At 40.9% G+C, this 20,484-nt stretch overlaps 1 protein-coding gene across 3 annotated transcripts in view; it reads left to right on the top strand.

Moving 5' to 3' along the window:
* Positions 1-20,484, top strand: part of MAP3K5 (mitogen-activated protein kinase kinase kinase 5) — a 194,546-nt gene that overhangs the window by 150,035 nt on the left and 24,027 nt on the right. For all 3 annotated transcript variants that reach the window (XR_013377302.1, XM_077894294.1, XM_077894293.1), the window contains 7 exons: positions 600-736; positions 2,103-2,208; positions 8,035-8,192; positions 10,860-11,037; positions 12,050-12,070; positions 18,763-18,940; positions 19,031-19,199. Coding sequence is in view for 2 of the 3 variants with exons in the window: in XM_077894294.1 (XP_077750420.1) it covers positions 600-736; positions 2,103-2,208; positions 8,035-8,192; positions 10,860-11,037; positions 12,050-12,070; positions 18,763-18,940; positions 19,031-19,199 (947 nt within the window). In the remaining variant the exon portion in view is untranslated. The remainder of the gene's footprint in view (positions 1-599; positions 737-2,102; positions 2,209-8,034; positions 8,193-10,859; positions 11,038-12,049; positions 12,071-18,762; positions 18,941-19,030; positions 19,200-20,484) is intronic.

The following is a 20,484-nucleotide window of genomic DNA, read 5'->3' as shown; positions in this document are numbered from 1 at the left end:
AGGAGAGGATAAAATGGGTGAAGAAGGTCAAATGTACAAACTTCCATTTATAAAATAAATGAGTCCTGGAGATATGATGTACAGCATGCTGAATCTAGAGTTAATACTACTGTACGTATATTTGAAAGTTGCTAGGAGAATAGAACTTAAAGGTTATCACCACAAGAAAAGAATTGTTTTTGTAACTGTGTGGTGACAAGTATGAACTAGACTTAGTGTGGTGATCATTTTGCAACGTATATAAATAGCAAATGTTGTACACCTGTAACACAATGTTATATGTCAATTATCTCAATAAAATTTTTTTAATTAGTCATGTGACATCAGCTTGCAATTCATTAGGAGACAATACAAGTATGCTGAACCATTTTAGTATCAATAATTGTGACTTAAAGTTAGAGACTGAGTGGCCTTTTATTTTGACTGTATTTGATAATGAGCATCTTCAGAGTGTATGAGAGCCCAAGTGTCTACTACTCTACTTGCTGGGCTACTCCAAACAACCAATAAATGTTAGCTTAAATTAATGTCCCATGATTAACATGCTTTAAAGAACTAATTCAATAAAATTTTATCCACTGTTTCTCCCTACTTTACAGGAAGTCTTTCTGCTCTCCTTCGTTCCAAATGGGGCCCATTGAAGGACAATGAGCAAACAATTGGCTTTTATACAAAGCAAATACTTGAAGGATTAAAATACCTCCATGACAATCAAATAGTCCACCGAGATATAAAGGTAGGATGCAGTAGGATTCATGTTTCATGTTCCTTGGTGGGCAGTCCCGGTGGCGCAGCGGTTTAGCGCCGCCTGCAGCCCAGGGTGTGATCCTGGAGACCCTGGACTCAGTCCCATGTCAGGCTGTCTGCATGGAGCCTGCTTTTCTCTCTGCCTCTCTCTCTCTCTGTGTCTCTATGAATAAATAAATAAAATCTTTAAAAATAAATAAATAAATAAAAGTTTCTTGTTGGGTAACTGTTTTCTTTGCAAAAGCCATACTGTTATGGGTATTAATTTAGAATCGCAAATAAGTAAATCTTAGAAATAGCAAAAATACAAGATACTAAATCCTCACTCTGAGTCAGCTATTGACATTCATGCCTTATCTCTCTTCCTCAAGGAAGAGACCTCTTAACCATGTTCAGCCAACAAAGATTAAGCTTCCACTGCACGCCTGGCACTGTTTTAGGTGCTCCAGGTAGGGGGTGGCACAGCAGAACAAAATCGGACAGGAAAGGGTCCCTGCTTCTGAGATGCTCACAGGCTGATTAATCTTTGCATCCTTGCCCAGAGTAGATACTCAGTAAACATTTGCTGCATTGATGGATGAATGATTAGGAGGGAAAAAAAATAAGATTCCCTCTTTTCACAAGTATCATACACTATACACTCATTGTTTGAACTAAAATTACATAACTTCATTTGATTGTCTTTCAAAAGTGAAAATTCAAAACTAATACATTTCTGACAAAAGCGGGACTGTGGAAAGGAAGTTACTGTTACTATCTCCAAATCAATCCAGATCTCATTTATTTGCCATTGTCCTAAAATATTCCAGGAAAATAAGTAAAATGACAGAAAATAAAGTTAAAATGACTAGAAAATCATGAATAATTTAGTTGAACTTACCTCACACAGATAATCTCTACTGTTTGCAAACCACAGCAAGCTCTAACTAAGCACCTTTTTGAGGTGGCCTGCTTGTGGCCTGCTAACAGATTGTAGATTGATAATATGTAAACAAAAATGGTTCAATAATTCACGCTTGAGGTTAACTATTAATGAAAAATACAGATATCTTTCTTTTTTTTTTTAAAGATTTTATTTATTTATTCATGGGAGATACATAGAGAGGCACAGGCATAGGCAGAGGGAGAAGCAGTCTCCCGGCGGGGACCCTGATGCGGAACTCGATCCCAGGACCCCAGGATCACGACCTGAACCAAAGGCAGATGTTCAACCACTGAGCCACCAGGTGCCCCGAAGAATATAGATTTTGTGTCCTTGTTTGTTCTAAGGGCACCTTTTCTTATTGGATTTATGAGCCAACAACCAACAGAACTGGAAGAAAGAACATTTTTAATTCAAGCCTTTTGTTCCCTAGGGCGACAACGTGTTGATTAATACCTATAGTGGTGTTCTCAAGATCTCGGACTTCGGGACATCAAAGAGGCTCGCTGGCATAAACCCATGTACTGAAACTTTTACTGGTATGTTTTTGCACTGATGATACAGATCTTTCGTAATTAAAGAAATAATTGCTGTGTTACAGCCTAATGTGAGAGAGAAAGTCAGTTTGGGTTCTTACCCAATTAATGTGGGTATGTTTTGATGCTTATTGAAAAATGTTATGCATTTGATCTGGCTCTTTTCTCATCACGTATTTCTATGATTTGCTCAGTCTCCTGCTTAATGCCACTGAGATGTTTTTCTGTTAACTCTTAGTTTGTTATTTGTTTTCCCCTTCATGTCATTACTTCTCTCTTACTTGGCTATAACCACTCTAAGGGCTGACAAGATTTAAAAAAAAAATTTTTTTTTTTTTTTTGCCCAACCTCTTTGTGATCCTTACTCATACCTTAATCACTTCCCATTTGAACTATGAGTTCCTAATCTGTTTACTCCCTGTGGCCTATTTCCTCCTCACAATATAAATAACCGGGGTAGAATTCCAATTCAGAAAGAGGAAGTGACTCATCAACTCAGAATTGGGGTGGGGAGAGAGCTTGCCTGAGAAATTAGGCAATCCAGCCACCAAGAAAGTCCTGGGGGAGTGGAGACCAAGTGATTGCCAAAAATATAACAAGAGGAAACCAAGGCTCAGAGAGATTAATGACTGCCTACACTTACAGGAGGGCATCTGGAACCTCTACTCAGGTGTCCACTGGAAGTTCTTATCACTCCACTCTGCTGATTCTCATGAAGTGCTAAATTATTGTTATTATCATCAGAGAAAGAGTCATTTAGCAAAAAAGGGCAATGAATAATCTGTGATCTAAGATAAAGCAAAATGGCCAGATACTGCCATTTCTGAATTCTGTGAGCTAGATGGTAGTGCCTCAGTTTTGCAGATTAGGAGATTGAGAGAGAGAAGAGAGATCACAGAGATCACAACAGTTTGTAAATGATGGAACTTAGATTTTTAATCTACCCTTTGCTCTTTGCGTTGACCTTTTTGCTTCAGTCCATCTTCCTCTCCATCTTGCTGACGTATCAATTCTCATAGCCTGGGAGAGAGAGAAATTTTGTAAATTTTCTCCTCAGAACATTCAGTCAGCAACACCTCTGACCCAATTCCTACCCTCACAGCAATGGGTATTTCAGGGCACAGCATTAAACACATTTAAATTGTATTTTTTAACAAAATTAATTCCAATCTACTAGTAACTTTAAATGTCTTTGCATTTCTTTCCTCATGCTCTCTCAATTTGGCAAGAGATGTTTTAGATGCTGCCAAGACTCAGTAACTTCTGATGGGAAAAATCCCTACTTTCAGACATTTTATTTCACAAGATGTTGATTTAATGTCTTCTGCTAATCTTAAAGACATGTTTTCTTTTAATCCCCAAAGAAGTTGTAGTAAAGCTGTCCTCCCAGAGCCCTTTGTTTGCATTTCTTACACTGGCCTCACATGAGTAACACGTGTAACTATAATGTACCTGGTCCTTCTCCAGGGCTGGTCAGAAGGGCTTGGAGTGGGCACACCTTGATCTGTTCATGACCATAGGCCTCACAGGTGCTCACTCAACCTCTGATGAACTCACTTGGAAGACATTGACCTGTTTGGTGATTTGGTGGGAGGGAAGACAGCCTCAACCACCATTTATAGAGTACTTACTATTTATCTGATTGTGCTAAGTGCTTTATCACTGAAATTCATCCATCAGCCCTAATTCTTCGGTATCAGCATCCCAGTTTATGATGAGAAATTAAGGTTCAAAGAGGTTGAATAACTTGCCCGAAGTCACAAGACTAGTATTAGAGCTACGATTCAAACTAGACTTAACATGTCAAGTGGAATTATCTTTTCCTCAAACCTGTTCCACCCACTCTCTTCCCCATCTCAGTTGATAGCCACCCAAAACTTAGAGGGATCCATGGTACTTCTCTCTTCTTACACTCCAGCCAAATCCACAAGGAAGCCTACTGGCTCCACCTTTGGGAGGTGTCCAAAATTGGACCACTCCTCACTGCCTCCACTGCTGCCACCCTCAGCTTTCAACTGTATTACCTCCTATTCTCGCTTCTTTGGCTCTTGCCTCCTACTGTCTACTCTTAACATTGTAGCTAGAGTGATCTTTTTTTTTTTTTTTTTTTAAGATTTTATTTATTTATTCATGAGAGAGAGAAAGAGAGGCAGAGACATAGGCAGAGAGAGAAGCAGGTTCCATGCAGGGAGCCCATTGTGGGACTCTATCCCAGGACCCCAGGATCATGCCCTGAGCTGAAGGCAGACACTTAACTGCTAAGCCACCCAGGCATCCTTAGAGTGATCCTTTTAAAACATAAGTCAAGCCCTGTTACTCTAAGACTTCGGTGGCTTTCTGTTTCTTTCAGAATAAACAAATGCCAAAGTCCTAATATGGTGGACAAGGCTCTGACCTGATTCAGAGTCCATTACCTTTTAGATCTCATTTCCTACTCTTCGGTCTTGCTTACTCTGTGTCAGAAACACTGGTCTTCCTGCATTTCCTTCATTATACCAGGCAGGGTCTTGCCTCAAAGGCCTTTACATGTTCTTCCTTCTGCTGGTAACACTGTTCTCCCAGTTATCTGTGTGGCTAGGTCCCTCTCCTTTAAGTTTTAACTCAGATGTCATCTCAGTGAACCTACCATAACTGCCCTATTAACATGGCAGCCCTCCCTGGGCACTCTCAATCCGTTTTCCCTACCTTTTTTTTTTTTTTTTTCATTGATGCATCACTTTCTAACATATATATATATATATATATATATATATATATATATATATATATACTTAAGATTTTATTTATTTATTCATGAGAGACACAGAGAGGGAGATGGGGGACAGAGACATAGGCAGAGGGAGAAGCAGGCTCCATGCAGGGAGCTCAATGTGGGACTCAATCCCGGGACCCCAGGATCATGCCCTGAGCCAAAGGCAGATGCCCAACCTCTGAGCCACCAGGTGCCCCCTAACATACATATAATTTACTGATTTGTTATGCTATAGTTTAATGTCTGTCTCCCACTGCAAAACACTATAAGCTCCATGAGCACAGGGATTTCTGTTTATTCCACTGTAATATTCTAAATGCCTGGCCTACAGTAGGCCCTTGATATAAATCTGCTGAATGAATGAGTGGATTAAGTGGGATGTCAGAGTTCATACTTCGAGCCACTAAGTTGGAATGGCTCCATGGGTCATTGCAGTGGCAAAGAAATTCTAAAAGAGATTATTTTTTTAAAGAGATTATTTTAAAATAATATTTTAAAACTTTGCAGCAAAGACAGATAAAGTATAGATTTTAGAGTCAATACTCGTACTTGTTTTCCTTAGGCTAATGTACAGATTGGCTTGCATCTTCATTATCCATCTCTGTAGATCTCTTTACATAAAATATTATGTCATGTGATTGTCAGATAAAGAGAGCCAATATGAATACATAACTAAGCCTGTTTGGTTTTTTTTGGCACTTACTCTGTGGGGGATAATTAAACATAACTGGAGCTCTTTGAAATATTATCTAATGAAGAAAATTGCATAATGTGCTAATTACTTGAATTGTCCAGTTTCTAAAGTTCACTATATTTTAATCAGTTGTTTTTTTTTGTTTAATTTTTATTTATTTATGATAGTCACACAGAGAAAGAGAGAGAGGCAGAGACATAGGCAGAGGGAGAAGCAGGCTCCATGCAGGGAGCCCGACGTGGGATTCGATCCCGGGTCTCCAGGATCGCGCCCTGGGCCAAAGGCAGGCACCAAACCGCTGCACCACCCAGGGATCCCCCTATTTTAATCAGTTATAATTTCTACTCAGGTTTTAGTACAACTTAACTCTCATCAATTCTATTTTAGACCCAGATACAAGAAAAAGTGGAAGACTTAAACACATATTTTCTAAAAGACCACTTGATTTTATTTACATCATAAAAAACCCCACTCATTCACTATAGTTCATCATCTATAAATGAAGAGAAATCATAGCAGTTTTCTCCTAAGGGTAGGTGATTTGAGAAGTGTAGTAACCTTATCCTTGGCCAAGTGAAATGCTTCCCTCCAATAGTGTTGCTGATTGAAGCTGAGAGCAGACATGTACAGTCATATATGAACTTGAACATGATCTGTGGCCACATAATGAGAGCTGGAGGATAACCTGGCAAGATGACAATACTTGACAAGAATAATATACTTTTGTTTGTTTTCATGAACAAAAAACAGCCAGTTTTTAGCCTCTGTTGGTGGGTTTCATAGGAACAATTATGCATAGCAGTTTCACCTATAAATCATGCATGAGGTGTTCATAAAAGGTGTCTGTATTTATGAAAATGTCTGTCAGTTTAGTTATGAATTAGAAAATACTGAAGTAGCTCTTTTAGCAAATGCCTCAGGATTTGAAATAATTGAATATGGCATCTTGGATGAATTCCTGTTTGCTGATTATATCATTTGTATGAGTATATCAGCAGCAGGGGATGTGGCAATAATCTGTTCCTGTTCACACTTCTGACTCATTGTTGGATTTGGGCGAATCAGTCTAAAGGGTATTAGAAGCCAACCCAGACTCTCATTCAAGCCACTGAGACAACTACAGTTGAGTGTTTATCTGAGATATGCCAGACTAGAGCTAGAATCAGGCATTCTTGGCTCCCTATTTAATTCTCTTTCCATCATACCATATTCTTCAACTCTTGATTCCATGTAGCCTTTTAAATCTCCTATGTTTCACTGTATTCTTCTTCACTCTGTCTGGTGATTTGTCTGTACTGATGTCTCCTGACCTGTCTTTGATCTGTAAAACCTGTTGTTTAATACCACCTGCCTGTGGACCACAGGCACACAGCATAAGCCATATATATTTGATTTACAGAATAAAGTACACCAAAAATGATTTATATTATTTTAAACAATGGCTCATAATGGCTCAGAATCTTCATACTTTTGTGATTTAGAAATAAGAATCAAAATAGAAGAATTAAGCATTCAATTAAGAAATTGAGAAATAGGGATCCCTGGGTGGCACAGCGGTTTGGCGCCTGCCTTTGGCCCAGGGCGCGATCCTGGAGACCCGGGATCGAGTCCCACATCGGGCTCCCGGTGCATGGGGCCTGCTTCTCCCTCTGCCTATGTCTCTGCCTCTCTTTCTCTCTCTGTGACTATCATTAATAAATAAAAATTTAAAAAAAAAGAAATTGAGAAATATAGATCTAGGAAAAATGGATGATTGACCTAAACTTTTCCCAGAAACATGGAAGTATGCATGATAGGAATCTTCATGTATTTGGAAAACTAACTGCAAAAAATGTGTGTTGATATCTCTTTTGTTCTTAAATGACTAATTCTTAGAAGTTTCTAAGAGGTCCCGATAAATGATGCATCATTTATACTCTACTATCCAGGAGATGAGGAAGTATCTATTCATGACCAGACCATGTTGGCAAGCTATTCTTACATCCCTGATAAAAACCATTATAACAATTTTCCACTTTTATTAATGACAGAGAAAACTGGAACTCAAGAAAGATGAGATATTAAGACTGGAATCAGGGACGCCTGGGTGGCTCAGAGGTTGAGTGCCTGCCTTGGACCTGGGGTGTGACCCCGGGGACCTGGGATCGGGTCCCGCATCAGGCTCCCTGCATGGAGCCTGCTTCTCCCTCCGCCTGTGTCTCTGCCTCTCTCTCTGTGTGTCTCTCATGAATAAATAAAATATTTTTAAAAAATTCTTTAAAAAAAAATAAGACTTGAATCATGCTTTTAAAGTTTTCTTATTTATGTGGACAATGAAAGCTGTCATTAGATGTTCATCTGTTTTTCTATCTTCTAAAGTGGAAGTGTGTTTGAATTATCCCAGGTACTCTTCAGTACATGGCACCAGAGATCATAGACAAAGGACCACGAGGCTACGGGAAAGCAGCAGACATCTGGTCTTTGGGCTGCACAATCATCGAAATGGCCACAGGGAAACCACCTTTCTATGAACTGGGAGAACCACAAGCAGCTATGTTCAAGGTCACATTTCATATGTCTTAAATGTCCTAAAAACTGTTGGATAAAGTTATTAGATATTCCATGTGTGTATATGACTTTTTTTTTTTTAGGCAACAGGAAAAGAGCCTAGGTAAGTACATTAAATGTGCTCCCAGAGCTCATTAAAGTTAAGATTCACTCCCCTCAAAGTCAGTGCATATGTCTCACACTGAGGATCTCTCTCTGCCTTAGATTTCTCAGCTATAAAGTGAGGTTCTATATAACCTCCTCAAACCGCTTTTCACAATACATCATAAATAACACACTACTCCATGGAAGACGATTTAAGTTTTTTGGGAAACAGTCTGTAAATCTTCCATGGAGAGAGATATAAAGACATTTTTAATTCATTTAAGTATTAAATCAAGGCAATATTTTCCTTCTTTATCATAAGAGTTTAGAGGCTCCTTTAAGAAAGAGGAGGGCATAATCGCTATTTTAAGGACCTCCATTGTATTCTTATTATAGCTACTCTTCTAGCCTGTTAATTTGCCCATTCCTTAGTAACTTTCTTGAGAGTGGGAAGCAGCCCACCTCCCAAAATAGGGAGCACTGAATATGGAAATAGGACTGACAGCCCACAACTTCAGAATCCAGGGATTGAGCAAAGCAGTGACCTACTCTGAGTCCCTGCAATCCCCACCTGTCCTTGCCTGCCATACTGCCAAGCCAGAGGAAGGTTTAAACTAAGTACCTGTTTGCCAAGAAGTAGAGCTCACATGTCTGCTGTTCACTAGGCAGAGGACTTCTGATGAGAATCTGTTATTTCTTTCCCTGCCATTGACCATGTTTCAAGCACTTACTCCACCCTCTCCTGAGGGGTCACATGTCACATACCTTCTGCTTTTGTAGAAAACTTGGCTTACTTTAAGCTTCAAGATGATCTGATGGGACACTACTGATACAGCAATGGGTACTGTAACCAAACCAGAAGGGCAATGAACGCTAAGAGAGCTGCCTTTCTTGACATAGATGGATGTCTTTCTCTTCTTGGTCAGTATTTCAAGTGTTCAACCATCTTGGTGCAGGGATTATTATATACAATATGCTTTAGGTGAGATGACATAGACTCTAGCACTGATTGATAGTGTTTGAATCTAGGCTCTAACATAGTCAAAATCTTTGGTGACTTTGGGCAAATTACTTAATCTTCTTGTACCACATTTCCCTCATCTATAAAATGGATAGAAAAATAGTACCTATCTAATAAAGATTTTTTGAGACCTGTATGAGATAATATGCACAAACCATTGAATGGTGTGACATAGTAAAGGCTAGATAATTACTCTAAATAATTATATAATGCTGTTTATATAGTAATACACATCTTTAAGCTATATAAAAAAAAGATTTCCTTAGAAAATTTTTTCTACTAACTACATGAAAATATTATTGAAATAAAAATTTAGGATGACAGCAATGAGAAAATTCTAATTGTTATAAAAATTCCATGTTTAATTTGAAAGTACTTTAAAATATCTCTTCATATGGGAAATTTAAGGCAAGAAAAATATTCACAAATCACAACATAGGGGAAAGAACACAGGTTTTAAGCCAAACAAATTAAGGTTTGAATCCCAGACTTGCCTTTCTAGAATGTGTAACTCACCCCTCTGAGACTCATTTTTTTCATGGATCCAACAAAGATAGTATTCAATCCATTAGATTATTGGGAGTATTCAGGGGAATTCATAAATCAAAAAGCCAGGCACAATTCATGGCCCATAGCTATTATGGTCAACTCAGTGGTCTCAAAATTTTTTTTATTGTGTGCCAGTGTTCTAAAACATCAAGGACTGGGATCCCTGGGTGGCACAGCGGTTTGGCGCCTGCCTTTGGCCCGGGGCGCGATCCTGGAGACCCGGGATCGAATCCCATGTCGGGCTCCCGGTACATGGAGCCTGCTTCTCCCTCTGCCTGTGTCTCTGCCTCTTTCTCTCTCTCTCTCTCTCTCTCTCTGTGACTATCATAAATAAATTTAAAAAATTAAAAAAAAATTAAAAACATCAAGGACTGAATACTTTTTTTTTTTTAAAGATTTTATTTATTTATTCATGAGAAACACAGAGAGAGAGAGAGAGGAGGCAGAGACACAGGCAGAGAGAGAAGCAGGTTCCATGCAGGGAGCCTGATGTGGGACTCGATCCCGGGACTCCGGGATCATGCCCTGGCCAAGGCAGGTACTAAACCACTGAGCCACCCAGGGATCCCCCCCCCCTTTTTTTTAAGATGAATACTTTTTTTTTTAAGATTTTAAAAATTTATTTATTAATGAGAGACACAGAGAGAAGCAGAGACACAGGCACCATGCAGGTTGCCCAACATGGGACTCGATTCGGGTCTCCAGGATCACACCCTGGGCTGAAGGCAGTGCTAAACTGCTGACACACCCGGGCTGCCCAAGGACCGAATTCTTACTCCATAATGTTATCTACTGTCTTAACATAATTACTTGGGCTATGTCATTGATAAAGTTACAAAAACATTCTGGAAACTTTCTATAATCTAGAGGAAAGAAAATATCCTATCTCACTTTGAGAAAAGGCATGAGTCTATAGTATATGGCAGAGGATTTTGTTGTGGTAGGGGACCAAGTTTTAGATCCTAGAGCTCATGGTCACTGAGAAGGTACATCGTGCTGTGTCTTAGGTGGGAATGTTTAAAGTCCACCCGGAGATTCCAGAGTCCATGTCAGCAGAGGCCAAGGCATTCATACTGAAGTGTTTTGAACCAGACCCTGACAAGAGAGCCTGTGCTAACGACTTGCTTATTGATGAATTCTTAAAAGTTTCAAGCAAAAAGAAAAAGACACAACCTAAGCTTTCAGGTATGTGATTGCACTGAAGAGGATATGGGTCAAAGTCACTAAATCCTAAGCTTTTAAGATAGAAGTGTTTCATGTTTTTTTTTTTTTTTTAAGATTTTATTTATTTATTTGAGAGGGAGAGAGAGAGCACAAGAGAGCATGAGCAGGGGGTGCAGAGGGAGAGGGAGAAACAGATTCCCCACTGAGCAGGGAACCCAATGCTGAGATCATGACCTGAACTGAAGGCAAATGCTTAACTGACTGAGCCATCCAGGTGCCCCAAGATGGAAGATTTTTCTAGAAGTAAAGTAATCTGCTTATAGATACCCCTGGAAATTTGTGTAAACATGAGCACAGTGTTTCTAGACAACCAGTTTTGCCATCAGGAAGCTGAGTTACCATCAATCCCACTAACGCTAAAACCTCATACATAATCGTCTTTCATCACCTGGTTAGTAGGTAGGTTGTATATCAGCATCTATAGCAATCTTGCATCACTGATACAAAGGTTAAAGTATAGAAGAGGTGATATATAGCCTTTTAGGGCTGAAACTCTAAGTCACCACTGCTGAGCTACAGAGCTATTATGGAGCTGTTAAAACTTCCACGCCACCCAGATAATATGTTCTTTTAATTTTAGGAAAATACCTATTTCCTCTCAGAGGATATCTTTCTGGATAGCTAACCCCCCTGAAAAAAAAAGAGAGAGGAAGGAAGGAAGGAAGGAAGGAAGGAAGGAAGGAAGGGAGGGAGGGAGGGAGGGAGGAAGGGAGGAAGAAAGGGAAAATTGACATTTATAAATAAAACAGCAGCGTTATCTTTTGCAATAATTTTCACAACTAATTTCAGAAAGAAAAAGCAAGTAAATGATCCTTTTGTTACTGTCATTTTTGTATTTATTTGGGATAAAAATGGAGAGATTGAATATTTGCAAAGGTTGTGAATTCCATTTCAAGCATTCACTTTTTGGTTGTCTCTGTTGAGCAACGAACTTAATGTATGCTTATGTTGCTGTTTGCTCTTCTTCCCACAGCCCTCTCAGCTGGATCAAATGGTGAGTTTATTTTTGTGATTGCCCTTTGAGCCGAAGTTTGGTTCACCATCGTGTGATAAGCTCTAGATTTCCCATTCAAAAGCCTCATCCTCTGCTTTCTGCCTCCATGGGAGGCTCCCGGGTATCAAGGATGTGTGCAGCTGCACACCTGGCTGGGTGCATTCCTTCGGAAACCCCCCTTCTCCCTAGGAAAGTGAAAACAGATGTGCTAACCTCATTAGCAGCTAAAATCCCATTTATTATTGTTCTTAGGTGTTACAGAGAATTTCATGCCTCCTGTTACTTAAAACTATAAACTATAACCTGGTCTGAACTCTCCTAAATGAATGCAAGTTGCAGGGCTCTCCCTTCCCCAGGGTTTTTTTACACATCATATACTGTTTCTGTCCAGAGGAGAGGCCACTGCCCTAACTTGAAGGGTCTCCACCTTCAAAGCTACACTCAGCTCCCCATCAAGGGAGAAGTGGGAAGGTAGTGATGAGGAAGACCTCCTTCCCCCTTAGAGAGACATGACTTTTCCAGTACTGGACTGCTCTCCCATTACCACACACAGACCTGGAGAATTAAGTAATTCATTTTAACCTAACAAACCACTTATTGTGCTTTCAGTGTGTGTGCAAGAAACATGCTAGGCCTGGAATATATAAGGATGATAAAAGCATAGGTCCTGATTTTAAGGAGCCATTGTTCTTTTTCTTTAAGATTTTGTTTATTCATTCATGAGAGACACACACAGAGAGGGAGAGAGAGAGAGAGAGAGTCAGAGACACAGGCAGAGGGAGAAGCAGCCTCCAGGCAGGGAGCCTGATGTGGGACTCAATCCCCAGTCTCCAGGATCACGCCCTGGGCTGAAGGCGGTGCTAAACCCCTGAGCCACCAGGGCTCCCCAGAGCCATTGTTCTTGTAGGGGAGAAGAGTTGGGGGAAGAGTTGAGGCTGGAGGTGGTAAGCAGGATCATATCCTAAAGGGCTCCATATGAGAATTATCAAAGAGGAGGGGAGAGCCTGAGAAAGACTTTAATCTGGAGTTAAAAGCATGAGGTCGATAATTCTATGATAATAGAAATGTCCTGTATCTACACTGTCCGACCCATTAGTCACTCTGGATATGTACCATTAAACATTTGCAATGTGGCTACCTTGACTGAGGCACTGCGTTTTAATTTTAATTTTAATTCTATTGAAATGATAATGTAAATAAGCGCATATGTCTAGCAGCTACCATATTGAACAGTGGAGCTATTGATGGATCGTTCTGAGAGCTATGTGAAGAATGGTTTATTTAATAACATCCACTTAATAACCTTTTTAAACCTCTACTATGCACTTAGCACTAGGAATATAGGGGGCAGGCACTTGAAATACAGGTATGACTCAGGCCCAGATCTTTATGCATGGGTGACTTGGAATGCTTGTTAAAAATTAAGATTTCTGGCCCTTCCCAGAATCTAGAACTATAACGTGGAATGCTATACCTTTAGGTAAACAACCTGATGAGTCTTATGCTCACTAAAGTGTGAGAACCTTTGAGATTTGGGCAGTTGGACATAGGAGACCAGATGACAGGAGACTGCTCTGGCTGAGCTTTGTCCCTAGATTGTTCTGAACTCAGAGAACCTTGATGGTCTCTGGTGCTTATGAATAGCTATTAGGCTCTGAGGCAGTTCTCATAATGATGGGAGAAATTTAGAACATTCCCACTTTCCCAGAGCAGGGATGTAGCCAATTCCCTGAAGTTAGAGCCATCTCCCTCCCCTGGGCAGAAGCTCCCAACAGTCTGGGGCCCACAGACTGGCATGTGCCCTCTACACACTCCAATCTACCCTGATAAAGGCCATCTTCTTAGGGAATTTTAGATTAATACCCTTACCCATCAGCATCCACAAAAGAGCAACAAGAATCATCCTTCTGGAGGCATACCTTTGATCTTTCCTATCCTCAGAGAGGTCTATCCAGCCTCTTTAAGACTTTCCATGACCAGCCCCACAGCAGAGGGTTTCTTAAGAGTTGACAAGACAGGGATCCCTGGGTGGCGCAGCGGTTTGGCGCCTGCCTTTGGCCCAGGGCGCGATCCTGGAGACCCGGGATCGAATCCCACATCAGGCTCCCGGTGCATGGAGCCTGCTTCTCCCTCTGCCTATGTCTCTGTGCCCCTCTCTCTCTCTCTCTGTGACTATCATAAATAAATAAAAATTAAAAAAAAAAAAAAAAGAGTTGACAAGACATTAGCACACAGGCTAGTGAGGGAATCCCTTCCAGGCTTCTCTCTTACAACTGGAAGCTCCAGAATCTCAATGTATATGAGCTGATATCAAGGGACTTGTGGCCTCTGTGGTATCCAGAAACTGTCAAGATGCTTCTATGGTAACAGTCACACCTGAGTTTCTCCCCAGAAAGGCACTATGCTTTCTCACTTACCTGGAAATCTTTTATAACTTGAGAAGCAAGTAATCTCAGGAATGGATTTCATCTTGTTTCCACCAAGAACGTACACGCTTACTGCCTTAGCATACCATTTTCTCCCTCTTCCCACCCTTATGAAGGAGAGAGCATTCATTTTCCTATAGAAGGCCAATCCTCACTTGGGTTCTGGATCCCACACACCCATGAGTTCTTCAGCTTCCCCCTCTCCAAATAACTCCTATGTGCCCAGGCTCTAGTGTTTTCTGTCATAAACTGTTCTTTCCTCTGATACTACAGACTGCCTGATTAGCTAACAACTCAATTTTTATTCTCCTCATCCCAACTTTAGGTCTTGAAGGTCAGTGTCTCCAGATCTTCTCCACATCTTTTTCCTACCAGTCCAGTGTCTGCCCAACATTGTATCTAGTGTCTAGTGTCACTGACCATTGAACTTGCTCTGGTCAGTGTCACTAATGAGATCTATTTGGCCAAATTCTAAATTTACTCATCTTCTCAGTGGCTTTTGGTCTAGATATGGATTCTCTCTCTTGTGTTAGCGATCTGTTTTATGGCCTTCCATGACCTCCTCTCCATTCTCCTGTTTTCCTTCAGCTTCCTGGCTTCTCCTTGTCATTCTCCTTTGCTACCTCATTTTCCTCTAAATATTGGTGTTCTTAAGGTCCAGGTCCTCTGCTCTCTTCTCATCCCTCCGTAAATTATGTCATCCTTTGCTTTAAATACCATCTCTAGCTAGGAGACTACTAAGGTTATGTCTCTAGCTCCATCTTTTCTTCTGAGCTCCAGACTCATCCTATGGCCTAATTTCTCAAACTGAAAGCTCAAATCACACCCATTGCCCACTAAAAGTAACTTCCCCTTTAGCCTGTATTCCTTCTCATTTTAGTGTATAACTAGTTCATTCATTCATTCATTCATTCATTCATTCATTTCTTAAGCCAGAAACCTCACAGTCATTTTTTATTTCTCCCTTTCATACCCTTACTTCAATCCAACATCAAGTCCTGTTGGCTACCCAACAAATAGTAGACACTCAGTAAATATAAGCCAGATGAATGATTGCATGGGCCCAACAGAGAAGAGTAATCAAATTTAAGATTAAACTTAAAATCTGGTAGAGGAAGGATTCAGGGCTATGCACACAGGACATACAAAATATCTGCAAGTCCTTTTATTTCCTAGATGAGCCATAGCAACACTGGGCACTTGATTTCATCCTTAAACATTCAGTTTTACCTCATGAGACCTCCTTTTAGGCAATCAGTATCCATAGCAACCCTAAAATTCACAGGTACAACATAGGCCTTCTCAGTACTGGGTAATCAAATCACATTATGTGACCCCCCACACTGAAAAGCAGGACAAGTCATATCCTCCCTCCCTCTATTCTTCAGGCACACATATGTGCACAGGCACATGTATATACAGAAACAGGTGATAGAAACTCCTCAGCTGATAGCATTCCTGATGGAATTTGTGCCTAAGAAACAACAGTTTTGTCTTTGACATGTAAATGATGTATGCCTCTGTTTCTGAATGGAGTACGCGTTTGAGAGATGATCACCAATCTATATGCTGGTGAAGATACCCTCGCTGAGTGCTAGAGGTCTGTAGTGAACCCCACAGCAGGGCTCTTGTGCCTTCCTTATGAAGATGTTAGTCATTCCATCAAACCAATAGAATGGTGAGAGCTTTCTTCAGCTCTTTTTATCCCAGCAACATTTCACTTTAAGGACTTGATATCTAATGGCAATGAAAACCATGCTTCCACGCCTTAAGTCCACATCTGGCCAGCCTAGCAGCTGTTTTATCCATTCTGTAATCTATTCCTATCAATGCAAAGTGAAACAAAGTACACCATAGACCTTGACAACTCCCAGAAATGTCCTCTCAAAAGCAGCCCTGTTTTGGGGGCCCTCTGAAAAAGACCTGTCATGTTTCTTCTTAGACATGTCATCTTACTATTATCCACAAGAAAGAGGTTGCTCATTTGCTTCCTGCTAGAGCAGCACTTCCTAAAATATAGTCCTTGAAATGCTGGGTCCATGAGCTGTTCTGGAAAAAGGCCGTTCCTTGGTCAAGTTAATTTGGGAAATGCTGCATGCAGGCACTTTCCCCTGCTATAATATTTTCAATGTAGCCATTTGCACATTTCTATACATTGAAATTAGACATTGTGATATTAAATTGGTAAACCCAGAGCAGCTCTTCTTAGCTTCATCTCATTTCCTACCTTCTGGTGATTCAGCAGTGTAGCAACTTCAATGACAGCAAGTTGGTCAACCAGTTCATCTTGGGAGGCTTTCTAGTTACTGATCACTGAGGTGGTTTGCCCAGAGATGTACCATCCCTGGAAGCTGTATACATCTCTTCTTCCTCCCTACAGCTGAAACCAAAGCGAGGTACCCCTCTGACACCTGCTTTCTTCACTTGAGCTATAAGGGGGACAGAATAATAAAATGGTCCTGCATGACATCTTTGATATAACTAAGGTGTAGAACGTGTCCTACCTGCAAGATTCTGTGATTCAGGAAGCTTCTAAATATGGCTAGAAAACCCTTTCTCTAAGACACAATAGCTTGGAAGAACTTCCCAGTGATAGGTGTGTTAAGGCCATACATTTTCAGAGAAATGTCACTTCCTGCTTTGTAATGGGATATTTTTTTTCATCCCCTACACCATCACTAACTGTGCTATTAGGTAAATCAAGTACTTGGTAATATGGTATTACTGCCTGTTGAGCATTTGCTTGTGAAAAATATTTTTAATAACATATTTTTCTGATTACAAAAACAATAGGAAGTTTGGAAATTTTGGAAAAATAAAAGAAAATCACAATCACCCCAAATCACATCTTCCAGAAATAACTACCATTTAACAATATGCTATATTTCCTTCCAATTATATATTGGAAGGATATAATAAAACATATCTATGTATATGGAATCATAAGGGTTAGAGTCCGGAAGTGGCTGGAGGAAGGGGAGGAAGAAAAGAAAGAGAAGGTGTGTTTGGCTTTCATATATTTGTAAATCAGATGACTGCTTCTTAAATATGTCCATCTGTCTGATCCATGCTCATGGCCCGCTGCCCCCACCTCCTCACTGTTAATCATTACTGATCTGCAGTCACAGGGAACAGAGGCAGGAGTCCACCACTAACTGACTGTCCCACGTCTTTCAGCCTGGTTCTATTGTTGATATAGCCCAGTCCAAGAGGAATTAAGTAAAAAAAGGGACTCTAGACAACAGTGGGTTTCCTTTTTTATAATTTTACATCTGCCTTTTAGTAGGCCCTTTTGTAGTATTGGGACACTTGTTTGGTAAGGATGATTCTAGCAAAATTTACTTCCTTTAAAATCAGTATTTGATGAAATGTTGGTAACTCCTGTGCCAGCTCAATCTCCATCACAATAAAAAAATAAAAGAGCCTGAGTCTGCTGCAGGATCACAGTATCTGGGAATGGGTCAGACTTAAGAGATCACATAGTCTGTTGGTTTCCAAAATTTGTGTTTTACAAAGAACTCTTTTTCATTTGAATCCTTAAGCAGAACCCTGATATGTAAGACTGACAGAGCATATTTATTTTAGGCAAAACAGGATTGAAACCTATGTTGTAGAATCACAGAATCCTTACTCGCTCCAGCTAAGGCAACCCCAAGATGCTAAGGTGGACCCTCATGCCTGCGGGGAACATGGTTTAAAAATAGGAAGCTACTACTTTTATTTTTAAAGATGTATTTATTTATGTATTAGAGAGAGAGAGAGAGAGCACAAGCAGGAGGAGAGGCAGAGGGGGAGAGAGAAGTAGACTCCCCACTGAGGAGGGATTCCCAGCACGGAGCTCCATTCCAGGACCCTGAGATCATGACCTGAAGGCAGATGCTTAACCGACTGAACCAGCCAGGTGCTCCAGCTGATCCTTCATTTTATAGATCTGAAGACTGAGACCCATAAACAACCTTCCTAATGTCTGACAGGTGGCCAATAGCAATGAGATTAGAACCCAAGATCCCTGGGCCTGGTGCTTCTTCCACTATTTCACGGTCCTGAGATAGTCCTTTCAGGACCTGGGAGACCCTTCCCCTGCCAACCCATATATGGAGCAAGGGGAGCGATTAGAACCCATGACCAGCCTCTTAGTCATTATTTTTACTAGTCATTAGAACAAGACACTCGACAACTAATATTGCTCTGTTTTGGTGAGTATTTAGTACGTGTACATTTTTAAAAAGCCCTGACGGCCATTTCCTCCCCTCTCGTGACGAGCAGAGTATCTTAGAAGCATATCCTTGCCGGTGCCTGTCCTGGTGGAAGACACGAGCAGCAGCAGCGAGTACGGCTCGGTTTCCCCCGACACGGAGTTAAGGGTGGACCCCTTCTCTTTCAAAATGAGAGCCAAATCCTGTGGAGAGAGAGATGTAAAAGGAATACGGACACTCTTTTTGGGGTAAACACCTGACTTACTTTGGGTGGAAGAAGTACATTGTGTGTCCTTTTATAAAGCACATTGTGATTGATGCCGTATACATTCTTACAGCATTCCGGATGAAAATTTTGAAGACCACAGTGCTCCCCCTTCCCCTGAAGAAAAAGATTCTGGATTCTTTATGCTGAGAAAGGACAGTGAGAGACGGGCCACCCTTCATAGGATCCTGACTGAAGACCAAGACAAAGTCGTGAGAAACTTAATGGAATCTTTGGCCCAGGTAAGACCTCTTGCAGATACTTTGTTTCCCCAGAGTTTGCATATTTCACCTGTGCTGTGACTCCTTGAAACTGTCACAGGCTCTACCTGGAGGCTTGAGGAAGCCCTGGAGCTCTTGAGGATGAATCAAACCTACCCCTGAGGGGAAAAAAGGCACATCCCTGTTTTAGAGACCACATTTTTGAACACAGCTATTTGTAAGTCACTAGCACATATTTCACACTGGCCAATCCAGCTAGCCTACAAGCCCTCTCTTACCCTTCGTTCATCTGTTTATTGATCCGATCAACACGTACGCATTGGGCCACATGGACTTCCTAATTCCGATGGTAGCACAAGGCTACCTGCCAGAATCATCTGAGCGTTTAGGAAATATTGCAAACACAGCAAGGCCCCTCTTTGCTTGTGGGGTGAAGTCCAGATGGACAGAGGATGATGAGCAATAGTAAGTGAAGAATATAGTGTGTCAGAAGGCTGTACGTGCTATGAAAAAACAGACTCTTGCTCCCTGCTATATTTGTTTGCTAGGGCTGCCACAACAGAACACCGCAGGCTGAGTAGCTTAAACAACAGAAATTCGTTTCTCACAGTTCTGGAGGCGGAAAGTCTAAGAGCAAGGTGTTGGCAGGTTTGGTTTCTTGCAAGGCCTCTCTCCTTGGCTTATAGATGGTGCCTTCTTGCCACATCCTCCCCAGCCCTTTATCCCTCTGTCCCCCGGTGGGTGTCTCTTCCTCTTCTTTTTATTTTTTTTTTTTAAGATTTTATTTATTTATTCATGAAAGACACAGACAGAGAGGTAGAGACACAGGCAGAGGGAGAAGCAGGCTCCATGTAGGGAGCCCGACTTGGGACTCGATCCTGGGACTCCAGGATCATGCCGTGGGCCGAAGATAGCCAAACTGCTGAGCCACCCAGGGATTGCTCTTTCTTTTCTTATGAGAACACTAGCCCTATTGGATTAGGGCCCCACTGTTGTGATTTCTCTTAATCTTAATTACCTCCTAAGACCCTTTCTCCAGATACAATCACATTGGAAGTTAGGGCTTCTTCTTTTTTTTTTTTTTAATAACATTTTTTTAAAGATTTTATTTACTTGACAGAGAGACTGAGTGAGCACAAGCAGAGGGAAAGGGAAAAACAGGCTCCTTGCTCGATGATCCTGGGCATTCCTTTGTAGGACAGTGGCACACACATCAAAAAGCTAGAAGCAACATGTTCCTCTGTTGTGAAAACAAAGCTAATGTCAAAAAAATGTTTGCTATTTCAACTGCTGGCAAACACATAGC

The sequence above is a fragment of the Canis aureus genome, chromosome 1 (genome assembly GCF_053574225.1).
Source record: "Canis aureus isolate CA01 chromosome 1, VMU_Caureus_v.1.0, whole genome shotgun sequence".
NCBI lineage: Eukaryota > Metazoa > Chordata > Mammalia > Carnivora > Canidae > Canis > Canis aureus.
The sequence above is the reverse complement of the archived record's forward strand: the minus strand, read 5'-3'. Positions and strand labels throughout refer to the sequence as shown.